This window comes from Cuculus canorus, chromosome 3, assembly GCF_017976375.1.
Source record: "Cuculus canorus isolate bCucCan1 chromosome 3, bCucCan1.pri, whole genome shotgun sequence".
In the NCBI taxonomy this organism is placed as follows: domain Eukaryota; kingdom Metazoa; phylum Chordata; class Aves; order Cuculiformes; family Cuculidae; genus Cuculus; species Cuculus canorus.
Window position 1 is genome coordinate 28,020,152 of NC_071403.1, and position 17,831 is coordinate 28,037,982.

The 17,831-nt window shown below is 34.5% G+C and overlaps 1 protein-coding gene across 6 annotated transcripts in view; it reads left to right on the plus strand.

Moving 5' to 3' along the window:
- GRIK2 (glutamate ionotropic receptor kainate type subunit 2) overlaps positions 1 to 17,831 on the plus strand; it is a 398,712-nt gene that overhangs the window by 226,721 nt on the left and 154,160 nt on the right. For all 6 annotated transcript variants that reach the window (XM_054061971.1, XM_054061969.1, XM_054061974.1 and 3 more), the window contains one exon: positions 7,221 to 7,427. In XM_054061971.1, coding sequence (XP_053917946.1) covers positions 7,221 to 7,427 — 207 coding nt within the window. The remainder of the gene's footprint in view (positions 1 to 7,220; positions 7,428 to 17,831) is intronic.

Sequence of the window (17,831 nt, forward strand, 5' to 3'; positions counted from 1 at the left end):
AAGAATCACAAATATGTACTGAGTAGACACCTAGAAAGGTGTAAACACTTAGCTCTTCAGAAAGGATTAGTTGATTAGGATTAAACTGTAGCCAGCCAGGTTTTAATATATGTAAATATGTATAAATTTCACTGCAAAATATTATGTAACACCAATTCAAGAAGCTTAGGTTTTGCCAAAAGTACTTAAATAAATAAGAAAGCTATAGGATTAATTTCTATGTGTAATGAGATCTTTCTTTGATCCCTTTCTGTGTGTGTTATCAAATACTCCATTGTTTCATAAATGTTTGCAGCGATTAACTTTATCTTCTATCAGTTAATATGTGAAATAAGCAACGAATAACAAGCTCTTGGCTTAAAAAAGTGTACTCTTTGTTGTGTAAAAAACTGTCTGGATGGCCTAGCCTGCACAGTAGTGGTCAACAGAGCTGGAGGCCAGTCACAAGGAGTGTTCCCTGGGTCTCAGTGTTTGGGCCAGTCTTGTTTAATATCTTTACCAATGATCTGGATGAGGAGCTTGAGTGCACATTCAGTAAGTTTGTAAATGACACCATATCGGGCAGGAGTGTTGATCTCTTGGAGGGTATAATGGCTTTGCAGAGGGATATGGGCAGGCTTGATTGATGGGCAGAGGTAAATTGCGAGAGGTTTAACAAGGCCGAGGGCCGGGTTTTGCACTTCAGTCACAACAACCCCGTGCAATGCTACAGACTTGGAGGAAGAGTCGCTGGAAAGCTGCCTGATGCAAATGGACAAGGGATGTAGTTTTACAGCCAGCTGAACACGAGCCAGCAGTATGCTCAGGTGGCCAAGAATGCCAACACCATCCTGGCTTGTATCAGAAATAATGTGGCCAACAGGGCTATTGATGTGATCATTCCCCTGTACTCGGCACTGGTGAGTCCACACCTCAAGTATTGTATTCAGTTTTGGGCCTGTCACTACAAGGAAGACATTGAGGTGCTGGAGCATGTCCAGAGGACAACAAAGTTGGTGAAGGGTCTGGAGCACAACTTTTATGAGGAGCAATTGAGAGAACTGGAGCTTTTAGTCTGAGAAGGGAGTTTAAGGAGAGACCTTATTGTTCTTTACAACTACCTGAAAGGAAGTTGCAGCAAGGCAGGTGTTGGTCTCTTCGCCCAAGCGACTAGTGATAAGACTTAATGGCCTTAAGTTGTGTCGGGGAAGGTTTAGATTGGATATTAGAAAAAAATATGCTAGTGAAAGAGTGGTGAGGCTTTGGAACAGGCAGCCCAAGGAAGTGGTGGCGTCATCATCCCTGGAAGTGTTTAAAAGAAGAGTAGTTGTGGTGCTTTGGAACAAGGTTTCGTAGACATTGTGACTGTTGGACTAGATGATCTCAGAACTCTTTTCCAAACTTAATGATTCTATGAAGTTATGACAATTTTATTTAAATTTTAATTCTGTAATTATTTATTTTTAAGTTGAATCTGATATGAAAAATGCTATCAGTACTTTTGAGTTCGGTGTCTATAGTTTATTTATTTATTTATTTTAGGTAATTTTAGTATTCACCATGTCAGTCTGCTATATATTTCAATCAGATTGGTGTCTGTTATGATTATAGAAGTCTAATTTTCTTTTCTGTTACATAGACAAGTGTAGTACCACTTAGTGACATGTATTTGTAAACTATGTCTTACCTTCTAATTTATCCTTTACAACGTTGACCAAGAACAATTCAATTAATATATGACACATGAACACGAAATGTAAGTATTTTATCTGTCTTAGTAGTTGAAACAAGAAATGTAACTATTGATATTTGGATATGCAGAAATGCATACTTTACTGCTAGGTTTATCATTATGATTCTAATTCCTCTTTTTTTTTTTTTGTCCTTTTGATCATTTTGTATTATACCAATTTTTTTGCATCACTAGAATTGACTGTCTTTCACACACTTTCTTTCACCTGGCTAGAATGATCTCTGAGAATAAAATCCTATCTCCTCATGATCTCTAATTTTTGAGAGTTCTGCAGCATATCACAGAGTTACATTCGTCTGAATTTAAATACACCTAAGATACAGAATAACATTTCTGGAAAGGAAAGATTCCATCCTGTTCTATACTTCCTTTATATAGAATTTCTTTTAAGAGAAAAATTGCTCGGAAAATACTTTTTTACATTTTCTTTACTCTTCAGAAATCTCTTTGCAAGTGTGTATTTCCTTATGTGTTAATCAACAGTTGTTGACATATGCGTTGATATAATTTTTTATTTCCTTTGATCTGATGATTTGTAAAAGATGGTTTCCTCTGCAACATCTAATTTGCACTCCATGTAAGGTCCACATAGACAGGAAAAAAATTCAAGTCACAAAATCATTGACAGTCATGACCATAATTTCATAACTAGTTGTAGTACTTTTTGCAGTTGAAAAGTAAATATCTTATTGCAACTTATTGCATCCAAACTATAGTCAAACTTCAAGAACAGGATACAACACCTTACACAGCTTTAAAGGTATATTTCCCTTAACAGTCAGTAAGATGGTACTTATATCAGAACTACAGACTATAAATTCTGCATGCCTATGAATTCTGTTCTTGCACTCACAAACTCAATTTTATGGCAGTCAAATACATAGGTTAAAGATGCCTCCTTTCATGTTAGCAGCCATGGGCAGCTCCAGTAGGCTGGTATACATGCATGGTCAAGTTGAGTGACTTTCTGTACAGTGAGTGGTTGGCTACTTTCCTGGTTTTTCTTCAACAGCCTTCAAAAATATGAATATGATAACTTACACTGATGTTTTCCAAACAAACCAAAATTATTCTAATCGCAGATGGTATACATTCTTGTTGTATGGTCATAGAATAAATCACATGTGCATGCAAAGAGCTTGAAGAAGTCAGCTAACATATCAGGAATTTGCTAAAAGTCGTAAGGACAGCTCATACTTGGAGGACCTATTTTTAATATTAACAGGTTGAAATCTAACTGACATAACAATAATGGTGCTCTAATTTTATTGAGAAAACCAGTGAAAATAGTCTTGATGGCATGTGCAAGAAGGTAATTTTCAAGTCTGTAGTGCTACATTTTTCCAAGTTGCTCATCTATTATATTGACAGAATACCTAAAGCCACCCATGCGTAAAAGGATGTGATTGCATTTCCCAGATAACACAAGCTCATGTTCATACAGTTAGCCAAACTAAATATTTCAGACTACTAACTGTTCATGTGACTTATCTTCTTCAGGTGAAATATGGGTGCTTAGCACTGAAGAGAATTTACCTGCAATGTATCTCAAGTTTCTAAAAATCCCTGAATGCTAGAGATATTGTCAGTTTATCTCCAGTGAAAAATGAAAGTTTCTAGTTGTTTGTTTTTCTTCTTCTAAATCATCCTATTAAAAAAACAAACCACAAGTAGTGGAGTGAAGAGTTTCCCTTCAGAGAAAAAGCTATCCATATGAGATATGACAGGCTAAAACAAAACCAGTGTTTGATTTCAGATTAAATTTGATAGTTTAGTAGTAGAGGTATACACTGAAAGTTGGATGAGTGTATTGCATGTTTCTGAGAACAGATACATAAGAATACCGTTGTTCAGTATACATGTCTCTGTTGGCATTGAAATGAAACCCTTTCTATTTCTTGCCTTTTCTAAAAATATTTGCATTAAATACCATAAATTATCTAATTGTTGAATTAGATGTATGGTTATGTATGTGAACCCTTTGGAGATATGTAATCTAGATTCACTTTGTTCTTGCACAAATTTTATAAACTTTTATAAATTAAACCCTGTGAGAAAACATCAAATTAACCAGCCTCCCAATTAAAACATAAGTTAACAATATCAAAACTTTATTTACTCATGTCCCTTTCATCTCTCTAATTATTCCCAATGCCCTTTATCTTCTGATTTAATTACATATTCTGGATATGCCACCAGTAGCTGTTTTCTTGGCTTCTCTTCCCCCCTCCCCCCTTTTTCTTTTCTTCTAGCAAAACAGTTCAAATACTTACGTAACCTGCAGTAGAGTTAATGTAGTTACCATTATAAAGTGTCTCCTAATTTCTACACTTTATTTATTTTGCTGAGCTTTAAGGCCTTTGATTCCTATTCCCTCTAAAAGAAAAGAACTTTTGGAACAACTTTGTACATATTGAAGACTTTTATCATTTCCATCTTAGTTTGTTCTTCCTTGATTTAAACAACCTATATTATTTCAGTCTTTCCTCATCCTATTTTGTAGACCTTGGTTCACGTTTCTCCTGAGCTGCAGTATTCAAAACTGGATGGAATGCAGCAACTAAAGCATTAATAGTGTTAAAAATACTTAACGATAGAGTAATTTTAGTGGGAAGAGATCGTTGCTGGTCCTAGAGTCTCAGTTCCTGCTCAAAGCAGATCCAAGCATGTCAGTCTGCTTTTTTCTTGGTTGATGATTTGATATGGTTGAGTCTAGTACACAATTCCCTATAATATCTAGGGCTTAATTTTACTGAATTGCTACCTAATCAGCTCTTCTATTATTCATCTGAAGTGTGGAAATATTTATTAATTCCTTTTGAATGTCATCTTTTAAATTACTCTTCTATTTTCTGAAACTTAGCATTTTGAATTCTGATCCTGCCCCATTCTAGAGTGAATACACATTCAATTAGCATCATTTGTGTTCAAGGATAAGTGGAGATACTTAAATGTACCCTATAAAGAAATATCACACATTATAACTTTCCAGACCGATAATGAATCTTTCAATGAAGTACACATTTCTGTATAGTCAAATTTTCTTTATGTTTTTAGGAAGAACAGGAACATTTTGCATCATGACATGATGACTTTCCTCAGCATCTTCTCTTAGCTTTAGGTTCACACAAATGAAACAGATTTATAATTTGCTTAGGATGAAAATATTGTTTTTCCAAAAATTGCATTAGTCAATCTACAATTTCATACCCCTCCTTTCTCCAGTTTTGAAGTTTTGGGGATTTCAAGTGTTTAAAGTTTTTACAGTTTCCTTGAAGCATCCATGAAATCTCAAAGGTAATTCCTAATGTGTCTGAAATTGTTAAAAACAGTTCTTCTGTGAATTCCTTGGGTCCAAACTTCTTGAAAATACTTAAAGTTCAAGGACTCATTGAAACTATCTTTCCCTCCTTTAATCTAAACACTTTTACATGCATGTCTTGTGTTAATTTTGTACATTGTCTGTGGAACATTAGCTCTTTTCTTTGAGAAGACAGGCCCAGGAAAATCATCAAACTGGTTGTCTTTCTAACGTTATTTCATGGGTTTGAATTTCTGCTGGGCAACTAGTGATGAACTAGTTCTTAGAATTTCCTTATATCCTTGCTTTTAAAATGGTGGGTTTCATCCTCAATATCAATTACTAATTATATTGTTTTTTTTCCCTTGGCATTTATGTATTTGTCCCTGCCTAAGCTTTATGTTAATGATTTTATTTTTCAGTTTGTCCTTCATGTTCTGAGTTATATTTCTGTTCCTCCAAACATCCTTCTCTGAGTTTCAGTTCATTGGAGAATTCATATTTGAATCTTGTTTCTTTTTATTCTACACTTTCTGTGTTTTGTCTTTGCATAGCTTTTGCTTGGCCAGTAGTATGCAAGAAACTCTCACCTGAAATGCTCTTTTCCTTACAGTTGTTTTGTATGAGATATTTCATATCAATTCTCTGAGTTTATTAACAACTCTTTTCATATGTAGTTTCTGTTCTGTCAGTGTCTTTGCTTCCCAAGAATTATTCAACAAACCTTGTAATTAAAATTGCTTTCAAATTTCAAGTTTTAAGTCAGGTCTTCATTCTTGTTAATACTGCATCTAGAAGAGCATCCGAGTCCTTGAGCCATTTGCCTATTTATTGTTTGGAAAGTTTCTGTCAAAACATCCTAGTAGTTTCTCCGGATAATTTATTTCATGTTATATTCCTTCTGAATGGTATGAAAGTTGGTGGTGTGTTTCTCAAAAATACGGCTGTAACCTTATTAATTTCAAAAAGAATATATAAAAATAGAATCTCAACAGAGTCTTGATTCAGTAGTTTCTTTGTGATATGCTGACATATCCTTATTAGAGTTGTTAGATGCCTGTAGAATGAAGTTCCTTTAACCCTGTTGAGTGCTGATGTGGAGATTTAGGCCTTTATGAATTTTGTTAAGTTACCCTGGAGAGTTTATCTGATTATTCATTGAGACTTGTGTTTGGTGCAGTAATTGCTTCCACTACCATTTATCTTACCTTACTTGGCATTTATTTTTTTATAATTGTAAATAATGAAAGAACAGCCTGTCTAAAGCATGAGCAAAGACTGAGTTATGTGTTTAACCTATCACATACAATTTGAATATTGGTGTTATATTATAGCGGAAAATCCTACTATTTGTTTTTTTGTATTTTGCCTTCAGGTTTGTATTTGAAGAAGGTTATACTATATTGAGAAACAGATATAAAAGTCCTACGTTTTACTGAATTTTGTTTCTTCATATAATTATGAATACTCTGCCAATCATTTTAATTTGTTTGCTGTTCTGTTTGCACATAATTTTATGCAAAAAAAGCCACACTGTAGTTTAAATTAAATATAAGAAGAGAAATGTTTAAAGAAAATAAATTTAGTTTTCATGGGTTGGATAGCATAAAATTTGGGTTTTGAGTTAAATTTATTTCTGAATTTGCTTCAGTCTTGTGAACGCAAGCCTATAATTTGAGGCAACAGAACAGTATGTGATTTTACTGACTTTTTCCTCCCCCTGTGGGTTTCCCATATTTTTCCTAAGTAGGAACTAAAAATACCGTTAAATTACTTGTGCAAGGAAAAGTGTAGAAGCTATTACTTAAAGCATTTGACTGATATTAGGGGCTTGAATTAATTTTTGTCTCTCAGTTGCTGAAGTACATTATTTCTGCATTTTTAGAGGCTTACAATGTCCAGCCAAACAATGCCTTTGATGTTAATGTGTCACATAACTTCTTAAAAAGCATATTTAAATTTAGTGCCTGTATGAATTATTTGAATATATGTCTAGATTGTCTATAGTGTTGTTTCTTTCCAAATAAAAGTGAGAAAAAGAGTCTTCTGATTAACTTCTATTTGAAGATTTTAATTTTAGTTCTTTGTATAGAGAGAGGTATCATGACAGTGTATTACTTTGGGTTAAAAAGAAAAGAAAGATATGGGGGGCACTCATTGTCCATTCTGTCTTTTTAATGTTTACAGGAAGAGCCATATGTTATGTTCAAGAAGTCTGACAAACCCTTGTATGGAAACGATCGATTCGAAGGTTACTGCATTGACCTCCTCAGGGAGCTGTCTACTATCCTTGGATTTTCCTATGAGATTAGACTGGTGGAGGACGGAAAATATGGAGCCCAGGAAGATGCCAGCGGACAGTGGAATGGAATGGTTCGTGAATTAATTGATCATGTAAGTTAGCTTTTGGAAGCTTTCTACTATCCATTTACATTTCAGTTATGTCTATACTAATTGTAAAACTTCTATGAAATACCATTTGAATAATACTCTTTTAAAAATGCAGATAATTAAACAAGTAATGCAAGTAGATTCACATCAAGCTAATGTAGAATTTGTTTGTTTAATGAAGACCATTCTGGATCTATTTCCCTGTAGGCAGTACTTGTTTCTGCCAAACTGCTTTGGTTGGCTTTTCTGTGATATATGCCTAAGTCAAAATATGGAATAGATAATAGTCAGAATTTATTTCTGAGAAGAGCTATGTGGGCTTTTAGTGGCAAAACATATATCTACATTAATCAATAAAAGTCAGGCCTCTGCTTCTGATAGTGGATCTGAGACTTAGAGAAATTTCTCTGTGTGTAGTGTAAACACGTGAATTATTTGATATATACTAAAAGGAGGAACTTTGTTCTTAAAACATTAAAAATTACAAGAAATAAGACCAAAATATCAACAGATACTGAGGCAGCAAAGAAAAGCAATATGTGTCAAAACAGATACAATTACTTGTAAATGAGTAAGGCAGGCATTATTTCTTGTCCTTCAAAGCATGTCTTTCCAGTTTCCAAGTTGGTAGTGTCAGATGAATTCAGTCTCTTAGTCAAATTTTAATCTGCTTGAAAATTATGTCATTATCTGGTTTTGCATTTATTTGGGTGAATTGTTCAATAGAGAGACATTTGTTTAAAGAAAACATGAAACACACACTGCACATCACTCTCTTAAAATGGGAAGAAAGGGAAACTCATATGGCTTATTCAGGTGAAACTTCCATATCATGGCAGAAACTGCATGAATAACATGAAGAAAAATATTCAGTCATCTTATTTCAATTTCCTTTAAAATGTCAACAGATGGGCAGAAGAACTGTTAATCAAAATATTCATATTTACTAGAACAGTTGTTATCTCTGTACTTTTCTAGTAAATAATAATCTACTGTCATTGTTGTAACAGATGTTGATTATGGCTAACCAGACTTTTAAGAAAAATGCATGGGAGTATTGTATTCATATTATCTTTAGATGTGTGTCTCTATAACACCTAGTACACATACATAGAAAGCCAGCAGATATTTAGCTAGTCTCTCCGCATTTTCACACGTGTTTAAATGCATATGCATGCATAGCTATTAGATTTTATGGCTGTTTAGTATCATCATCTGGAACTAATTTTCAGCAATTGGGGTGGATATTGTGGAAGTATTTCCTATATAATTCATCAGAAGCAAAGAAAAATAACATTTTAGTGCGCTTTTATTATTCAGCCCTTAAGCTTCCTTAAACAAGCACTAGTATGGCCTCCTAATCTTTTCACTAAGTTAATCTTGACATAAAATTCATTTGAAGGAGTTGTAGTAGTAAAGTATGTGGCACAGGGACTTTCCCAGTCCTTTCCTCTTGATAACAGAGAATGGAATGTGTTCCTTTTTCCCATAGATAACATAACTAAACTTAGATTAAAATTTGTTTTGGCTTTTGAAATGATGTTTACTTAGGAGTCAAAAAAATTTAGATACTATGCGTGGTGCATCATGGAAGAGGAAATGCAACCCTGGATTATAACTTTTAATAGTCATTCTCAATTTTTCAATTTCAAAAATTTTCTCAGGTTTTAACTACTCTTATTTTGTAATCTATTTGAAAACATGCAATTTATTTGTGTACGAGTGGCCTTTATTTGTTACCATGATATTGGTTCATTTTATTTGCAAGCAACACTTCAGATCTCAGAACTGAAGCACAAGAATTTAGAGAACTCCATATACGAAGCTACTACATTTGGCATTTCCATGTGGTTAGTACTTCACTTGGCCCATTGGCTTAGTTTTCAGTCTTTATTTTCCCTTAAAGAATATTATTATAGGTGTCAAAAAGGTTTTACCTTGTGTGAAGTAATTTAATAAACTCAATTACTGTTTCTTTTGGCAAGTTTTTTGACAGGGTTATGAAAGTTGCTATAGTATTAAATCTGTTGGAAAAATAAGTTTTGAATTTATTTTGGTTTTATCTGCTTGTTATATTTTAACAGTCAATTAAGTTCAGGAAAAAAAGGATACCATAGTATACATCTTTGCAAGTGTAGTTTTTAGGCTTTGTAATTCAAGAATTTATATAAACATAAAAAGTAACAAATAGATTCTGAATTTTAAAATAAACTATTTAAATAGTTCTAATGATTATGTAATCAATTTAAAATATTTCTAGGGATACCTTCCTCCAATAACTTGTCATCTTTCATCCATCCTTCCTTCCTTCCTTCCTTCCTTCCTTCCTTCCTTCCTTCCTTCCTTCCTTCCTTCCTTCCTTCCTTCTTTTTTTCTTCCAACAGTTTCTCTGATAGTTGAAATTTTCAATACAATGCAGCACAGTTTAGTCATGACTTTTTCATTAATCAAAATCAAAATCTCAGAGAATTTTACAGTCAAAGGCTGTTACAGAATTTTTAGGAGAAAGAAACATCTGAAATTCTGTCTTTTTGCACCAACATGCAACAGTGTATGTACTAGACAATAAAGCCTGTGATCTGGCAGTGCCTTTATCTACTTTAGGGAAACACTGTTCTGGTATCGACATTTTCAAGATGTGTATAACACTTAACTCCTACTGCTGTTTTTTTTTTTTTCAAGTGATGCTCCTGAATGAATGCACTGAGACTTAATTCACATGCTGCCAATTTTTAACATTATTATTAGTCTATTTTCAAAATATTTCTCCGTAGATGACCACTGGATTGTAGCTTCTTCATTTAGCAATTTTTTTTATTATTTTATTTTTTTCAAATAGAATGTTACATCACCTTCTCTGTTCTGTATTTCTCAGAATGACTTATTTGGTTTTTGCAAGACTCCCCAGATTTTTGCTAAGGGCTGCTATGCTAGCTGTTATCACAAGGTTCAAATAATAAGAATGTCTTGAAGGACAGCCTAATATATAATCCAGAGACCGAAAATCAGTAGTGACTTCAGAAACGTGTTTTGCCTTATTTATATGAATTTGGAAAATTCAGGGCTTTGACACAGTGTTTTTTCTCTATTCCTTTGTGGCCGGTATTTCTGACTGTGAGCTGTCTTTCATTTCATATTTCTTTAAAAGTATTATAGACATCATAATTTAATATAAATCATTTAAATCCAAAAATGTTTATTTCTCTTTCTTTAAGAAATTTTCCATTATTTCATAGTATAGGTTAACTACATGATTACATATAGATATATTAGAAAATAAAAATAGATTGTAACATATCATAATGCAGAAGTGATTCTAACTCACTTTTCAGCAAAAATCTGCCTTTCCCCCCCAACTTATCTTTCTCCATTTAAACCTTCACACCATCTTGGCTACCTTACTGCCAAATTCAGTTGAATATTACCAAATTTATCCAACTATTTTTCTCTTGTCTTTTATTCTTTAATTCTTTTCACTGTTCTTAACACCAACATTCATAAAAGTTCAGGATTCTAGATGTCTTCCTCTTCATTTTCCTTCCCATAGAGACTGTTTGCATTGTGCCATGTCTCCTACAAATCTTGAAAAATCAATTTTTTTTTCCTTTTCTTGTTCATAGAGTAACATAGGTCTCAGACCAGACCCTTTTTCTGTAGGTTTGCCTACAGCAGAGACTGTGTTTCTGTCTTCTAAGAAGTTCATGATTCTATTTCTTGAGCTCCATCTTCCTATTTGGTTTGACCTAACATTTTAAATGTGTGCTTTTCTCCTACTGTGCTGCATCACTGCTGTTGTAAGCACTTTGTTTCCATGTCACTATTGCTTTTTGAATTTGCTTTTTGAATCATGAGACTATTGTTGAAACTCCTTGATATTTTATTTTTTAATTCTGCAGAAAATATTAATAACAATTTTGGATATTTCAACAAAAATATTGACTCTGATATGAATATTAAAATGGATTTTTTTTGTTTCACAGTTAAAAGAGGTTGCTGGCTATAACTGTTGTTATGAAAATATTTTTTAATTAGAAATTATTTTGCAGTTATTTTTCAATCTATTAATGTTAAGTGTACTTATCTTTGAAGTATGTTGTTCTGGTTTTTGTACTCTATAGAGGAAGAGAAACGAAATCTATTAAAAAATCAGAATTAAAGGAAGTGATGATAAATTTAGAACTTTTGGATCATTTGAATTCATCCGATCATTCATCAATTGATCATTTTGGATTAATTTAGGATCATATGTTGACGCCCAGTTAGTTCGGGATCTTAGTGGTTTTCCTTTTGAAGACTTGAGTAAAGACTTGTTGTTGTCATAGAACTTTTCAATGTCAACAAAATAAAAGAATTCTAGGACACAAGTTTGTTATCAGCCTAGTAGTAAATCTTCCCCTGCTACTATATCATGTCCATGGTGAGATACCAGGCAATGATAAGTGTATTTGACACTTTTCTTTACTTGAAGAAACAACAAAAAAATTTCTGTTAGAGGAAAAAGAAAATTACTTTGATTTTGATGCTATTCTTTCTGTCTTTGTTCTCCATACTTGAAGTATTTTTAAGCTTCTTAGAACAGATATTACTCACAATATATTAAAATACGTTGTAATATGTCAAGCACTGCAAAATAATTGTGGAGTCTATTGTTAACACTTTTCTTGTCTGCTTGAGAATAAGATATCTCTCCATCAACATCTGCAAGATAAATGTACATCTTTCATTGAAGTACAACATGTATATACTTATGTGAAAAAAAACAAGGGCAACTCATGTGGAAGTTAATTTTTGACAATGCCTACTTTTGCACTCATTGTTATTAAATAAACAAGGTACTAATAACTGCAGATATTCTCAAAGAGGATGGAGGATTTTAATATGAACTCCTTTTTTTCCAGTACATTTCTAGAACCTACTGGACATCTGACACCAGGGCTCAAAACATTAATTTAATCTTGAGTACAATTCCATGGATTAGAATATTGTACCTCAGAGAGAAAGACAGACTATAAGAAACTACTTTCAGGGTTAAAATGCCTAAGTCAATGTTTTGGTAGAAGGTGCCTGTGAGAGCAGTAGCTCTATAGGCTTCTGGTTTAGCCAGCAAAAGCCTAGCGGAAACAAGTATATCAGAGTCAAGAGACAAATTCAACTTATCTTCTAAAGCTGAGTCCAGTGGGATAATTCAGGTTAGATGCTTCATGGTCTCAAGCACAGCTGCATGAGGAAGCAGACATGACAGAGGATGTCCATCCTATTCTGGACTAGCATATTTGAGGACAGGTTGGGCATCCAAGGCATCTTTTATGCAGTTAACATGTTCAGGAACACAAAACACTTATAGAACCTGGTCAGCTGAGTTGCTCTTTGGACTCTACAATCTGTATTCATTATACCTTCACTGGCTGTTATGGGAGTCTAAACTGCTAAAGGTTAAGCCAGTAGCCTACACACAGGTATCTGGTGCCACTTGAGCTTCCTTAAACTGTCCAAGACACTCACATAGAGTTAGCAGATCTAAGACCTATAGGAAACTCTTTGATTGATGGAATGGCAACTAGAGGCACAGGGTTACGTTAGAGCACGTCACAAGCTCTAGTCCACTTAAGAAAATGGGCTAAAATAAGAGCCCAGGTGTCTATCTTTAGGTGTTAACTAACACTTAGGTCTTGCTTGAAGCAACTGTGAGGTTATAATCTGTCTATATTTGTGCCATACTTGTTACAGTTTTCATTGAGTGTTCATCTTACTTCTTTTAATTACTGTCGGTAATTATGAGTAGATAAGTTCCTCTCTCAATAAAGTATACTAAGACTTTTCTGAATGCCTATCATTGTTTACGCAAGTGAACATAGTTGTTTTCTCATGAAATGATGTTATTTTTTTGGTTATTTCTTTTCATTACCCTTGTCACCTGTCATGTTTGTATTAGGAGCTGGAAAAAATGATAACCATGAGCAACTATACTGTAAAAAACATCTGTATGAGAAGTTTTATGCATTAAGAAAGAAAATTACGATTTTATTAACATTGTCTTCATAACAAGGTTTTATTTTGTGTGATCCTAATTTTTCTGCACTGTTAATTAGATCATTTAAGCTGTCTACACAGAAATCTTTCTCTTTTGTGTACTTTGCTGAAATATTTTTAGTAGGTTAATATCATAAGAAAAATTATCTTACAAATCTTGGTTTAAATTAACCATCTTGTTTCTTACATAAAACATTGCAGGTTTTCACCATTTTTACTTGAGGAGTAACTACATATATCCATGAAAATGAAAAAAAAATGAAAAAAATGAAAAATGAAAAAAAAAAACCAACAACTTGCACGTACTTCAGATTCACTTTCAAAAATAGGCTTAATAAGGCTTAATTATTACTTTGTTTTGGTGAAAATACGTTATTTCTGTTGATGGACCAGTTTACATGGTATTACTCATCAACACAAATTATATTCACAGAGAAAGACTTATGTGTCATTTCTTATGACAAGGAATATTCAGGCTAAGGGAAAGGTAACAAAGAGGAGAGACAATTTAAATACTGCTGTTCAAATGGCAAAGATCAGTGTTACACAGATCTTTAATAAATAGTAGGAAGGAGTGAGTGTAGTATATAATGTGACAGGCTTATAAACTTATGTCAAGGGAGTTACAGTTGGACTCAAAACCCTTCTAGTGGGACTCAAACCCACTAAAGCACTGCAATTTTCGGTCAAACTCAAACCCACCTCCCTTCCAGTGGGACTCAAACTGCTAGTATACCGCTGTTTCTGGTTGTACTCAAACCCACACTTGTACCTCCACCACTAACTGAGAAGAAACACATGGACAAAGTATAGAATTGCAAAGGATATTTTCTTAAGCAGTGCAAATGAAGTCCCCCAGCCTAATGCTTGGCAATCCTGATATTGAGGAAGACAGGGTTTCTATATGTCACAATATACTTGTGTAGACTAATCAAATTACCTCTGTTAAGATGTAGGCTACCTTTTTTTTTGCGTAACAAGTGTGTGCTTATGCCATGCAGGATCAGTGCGTGCTTGTTCCAGGCATGTAGTTAGTGGTGTGTGTTAATCTTTGATGTTCTAAACCTGTGCAGATGCAGTGGTTTTGTACTAGATACTGGTCAGTTGCTGTTCTGACAAGCTTGAGTTTATTGCTAGGCTTGGGTCACAACATTTTTCCAATGTCTGAGAGTCTTTGTAATCTGCTGGTGGTGATTCTTAACACTTCATATCTACAGTTTTGAAATGTAAGCAGAAAGTATTCAGGACACATTCAGAGAGAGGGTTTCAAGGTCTAGAAATAAGGCTAAAGAAAAATTGTTTTGAAAACTGTGTTAATGTATGCTTGATGCTTGAACCAACAACTCGGGTGAATATAGACAGACAGTAAGCTGAATGCCTTTTCTAATATCTAGGCATTTTATTTTACCTACCATCTTAAAAAAAAAAAAAAAAAGAGAGAGACAATTATCTTTTTTATGTGTTCTCTGTATATGTTTAATATACATTGTATTTCAGTTTTCTTATCCTTATCTGCCTACATTTTCAGCTGCCTTATGTCTTGTTTATGAGTTATCTCCTGATTTATCTTTTTAGCCATTTGAAGGTCATCAATTCCTAGTGCATTTTTATTTCTTGATATATATTTGTTTAACTTGCAGATTAAGCATTACTATTCTATGCTGAACCATTCTTCTCTGACTTTTTGATAATCATTATTAGTTACATTTGTTAAGTTATGCTGGCAATTCTCCAGCACAACCCTCTTTCAACAAAACTACTAATTAACATTATTTAATATTTAAAAACAGTATGCCAACTCCTTCCAGTTATTCTGCGTCACAATAAAGTGTCCATTATTCTTCAGTCATTAACTGCTTGTACAGTATTTTTCACTCGTTTATTATTTTAAATATTTGTATTATATTCCAGTTATTATCATTTTCATGCTTTCTTTTCCTCATTAAAGTAGTATGTCATTTCTGTGTGAAATCTGTCCCAGGCTATATAGGATAATTTATTTTGATATTTTATTATATGCCTGAAAATATCACTTGTGGGTTTTTTGCCTTTCAGTCTAATTGCTAATTCATTAATCCACAACTTCAAGTGCTCTGACCTTTTATTTCCAATGTCATTTGTCTCAAGATGAATAAGCAACAACAGATGTCTACCTGACAAGAGCTACTGTTTTTCACTTCAAGTGAACTGAATTTATTCATAGACTTAGAAAGCCTTTCTGCGAATTCTTTTCTTACATATCTGAAATTTTCAATGTAATTCACTCAAATATGCCATATCTACTGTTTCTTTATTTTCTTTTACCAGTTTTCTTTAAGGTGAAAGATTAAAGAGATGGTCTTCTGCATGACCATAGTCCTATTAGCAGCTATAGCATCACTACTAAGTCAAACCAACATCCATAGATTGGTCTCTTTACTTTCATACAAAAGGTGATTCATGTCTACTTAGTCATTCTGTAATAAAGGTTGTGTATAGTATTCACACAGAAAAATGTATGAACAGATTCTAACTCAGAGGAAATTTTATGCAGAAACTAAACTTCAGAAAGAGTGCAGCAGAAAGTATTGCAGAAGGCTATGAGCAAATGACATGGAAATAAAAAAACTCAGTTATCTGAAACGTGAAACAAATCCTGAGCCAGAATCTTAGGTCAAGTGTGTAAAATACATGTATGAATTCAGTGAGGAGTATAGCAGAAATGCATATATAAATTCCCTATTGAATTGCAAACAAGGATATGTTACCGATTTCAAGTACAGGACAGACTGAAGAAGTTTTTTTCAACAAAAGAGCAATTGAGAGTAAGCTACTATTATCCAAAGAGCAGGGAACTCCCACACAGGCTACACCGAGTAAAGCAAGGCCCAGCAATATTTCTTTTATAGTAAGAAATAGAGAATATTCACAGAATCACCACCAGGTTGGAAAGGACCCACTGGATCATCGAGTCCAACCATTCCTAACACTCCCTAAACCATGTCCCCAAGCACTTCATCCACCTGTTCCTTAAACACCTCCAGGGAAGGCGACTCGACCACCTCCCTGGGCAGCCTGTTCCAGTACCAAAAGACTCTTACTGTGAAGAATTTTTCTCTGATATCCAACCTGAACCTCCCCTGGCGGAGCTTCAGGCCATTCCCTCTTGTCCTGTTCCCTATCACTTGGGAGAAGAGGCCAGCTCCCTCCTCTCCACAACCTCCTTTTAGGTAGTTGTAGAGAGTAATAAGGTCTCCCCTCAGCCTCCTCTTCTCCAGGCTAAACAATCCCAGCTCTCTCAGCCACTCCTCATAAGACTTGTTCTCCAGCCCCCTCACCAGCTTCGTTGCTCTTCTCTGGACACGCTCCAGAGCCTCAACATCCTTCTTGTGGTGAGGGGTCCAGAACTGAACACAGTATTCGAGGTGCGGTCTCACCAGTGCTGAGTACAGAGGGAGAATAACCTCCCTGGACCTGCTGATGACCCCATTTCTGATACAAGCCAAGATGCCATTGGCCTTCTTGGCCACCTGGGCACACTGCTGGCTCATGTTCAGTCGGCTGTCAACCATTACCCCCAGGTCCTTCTCTTCCGTGCAGCTCTCCAGCCACTCTTCCCCCAGTCTGTAGCACTGCATAGGGTTGTTGTGGCCCAAGTGCAGGACCCGGCATTTGGTCTTGTTAAACCTCATGCCATTGGTCTTGGCCCAGCGGTCCAGCCTGTTCAGATCCCTTTGCAGAGCCTCCCTACCCTCCAGCAGATCCACACTTCCACCCAGCTTAATGTCATCTGCTTAGTGTCATACTGTCATATACTTTTTCTTAATAGCCATAAATGTCATTTACAACATGACCTTTGGAGCTGATCACATCCTATGTTTCTCAAACAAACTAGATGAAAAATTTTAAGTGTATTCTCAAGTGATTTGACACTGGAAGTGGTAGAAGGCTTCCACAGTAGGGTCTTCTTAATAAGTACTCTGAGATCTTTGGAATTTTTCTGAGCATCTGTACTCAACAGGTTGTTTATCAGAAATTTCTTGACACTAGGGGTAAGTGAATATGTCTCACTACAGTATGCCTAAGTAATGTTTTTGATAGTTAGGATGTTCTGTGAAAATCCCTTTTCTGTTGCTTGGTATTACTATATCTTTTCCCATTTCTATTTTTTATTCTCTTTTCATTCTATCAGTCTTATTGAATCCCGTCAGTGAATGGTCAAAGAATCAATCTTACTTTTTGGAACAATATCCATACTTTGTCTTCTGACATTTTGCTAGTTAACTCAGGATTTATTTTAAGTATAGATGAGATTCAGGAAGTGCACTAAATTATTTTAGTAACAGGGATCTTTCATGATAAATAACATATTTTGCTGTATAGAATTGTTTGTTTGTA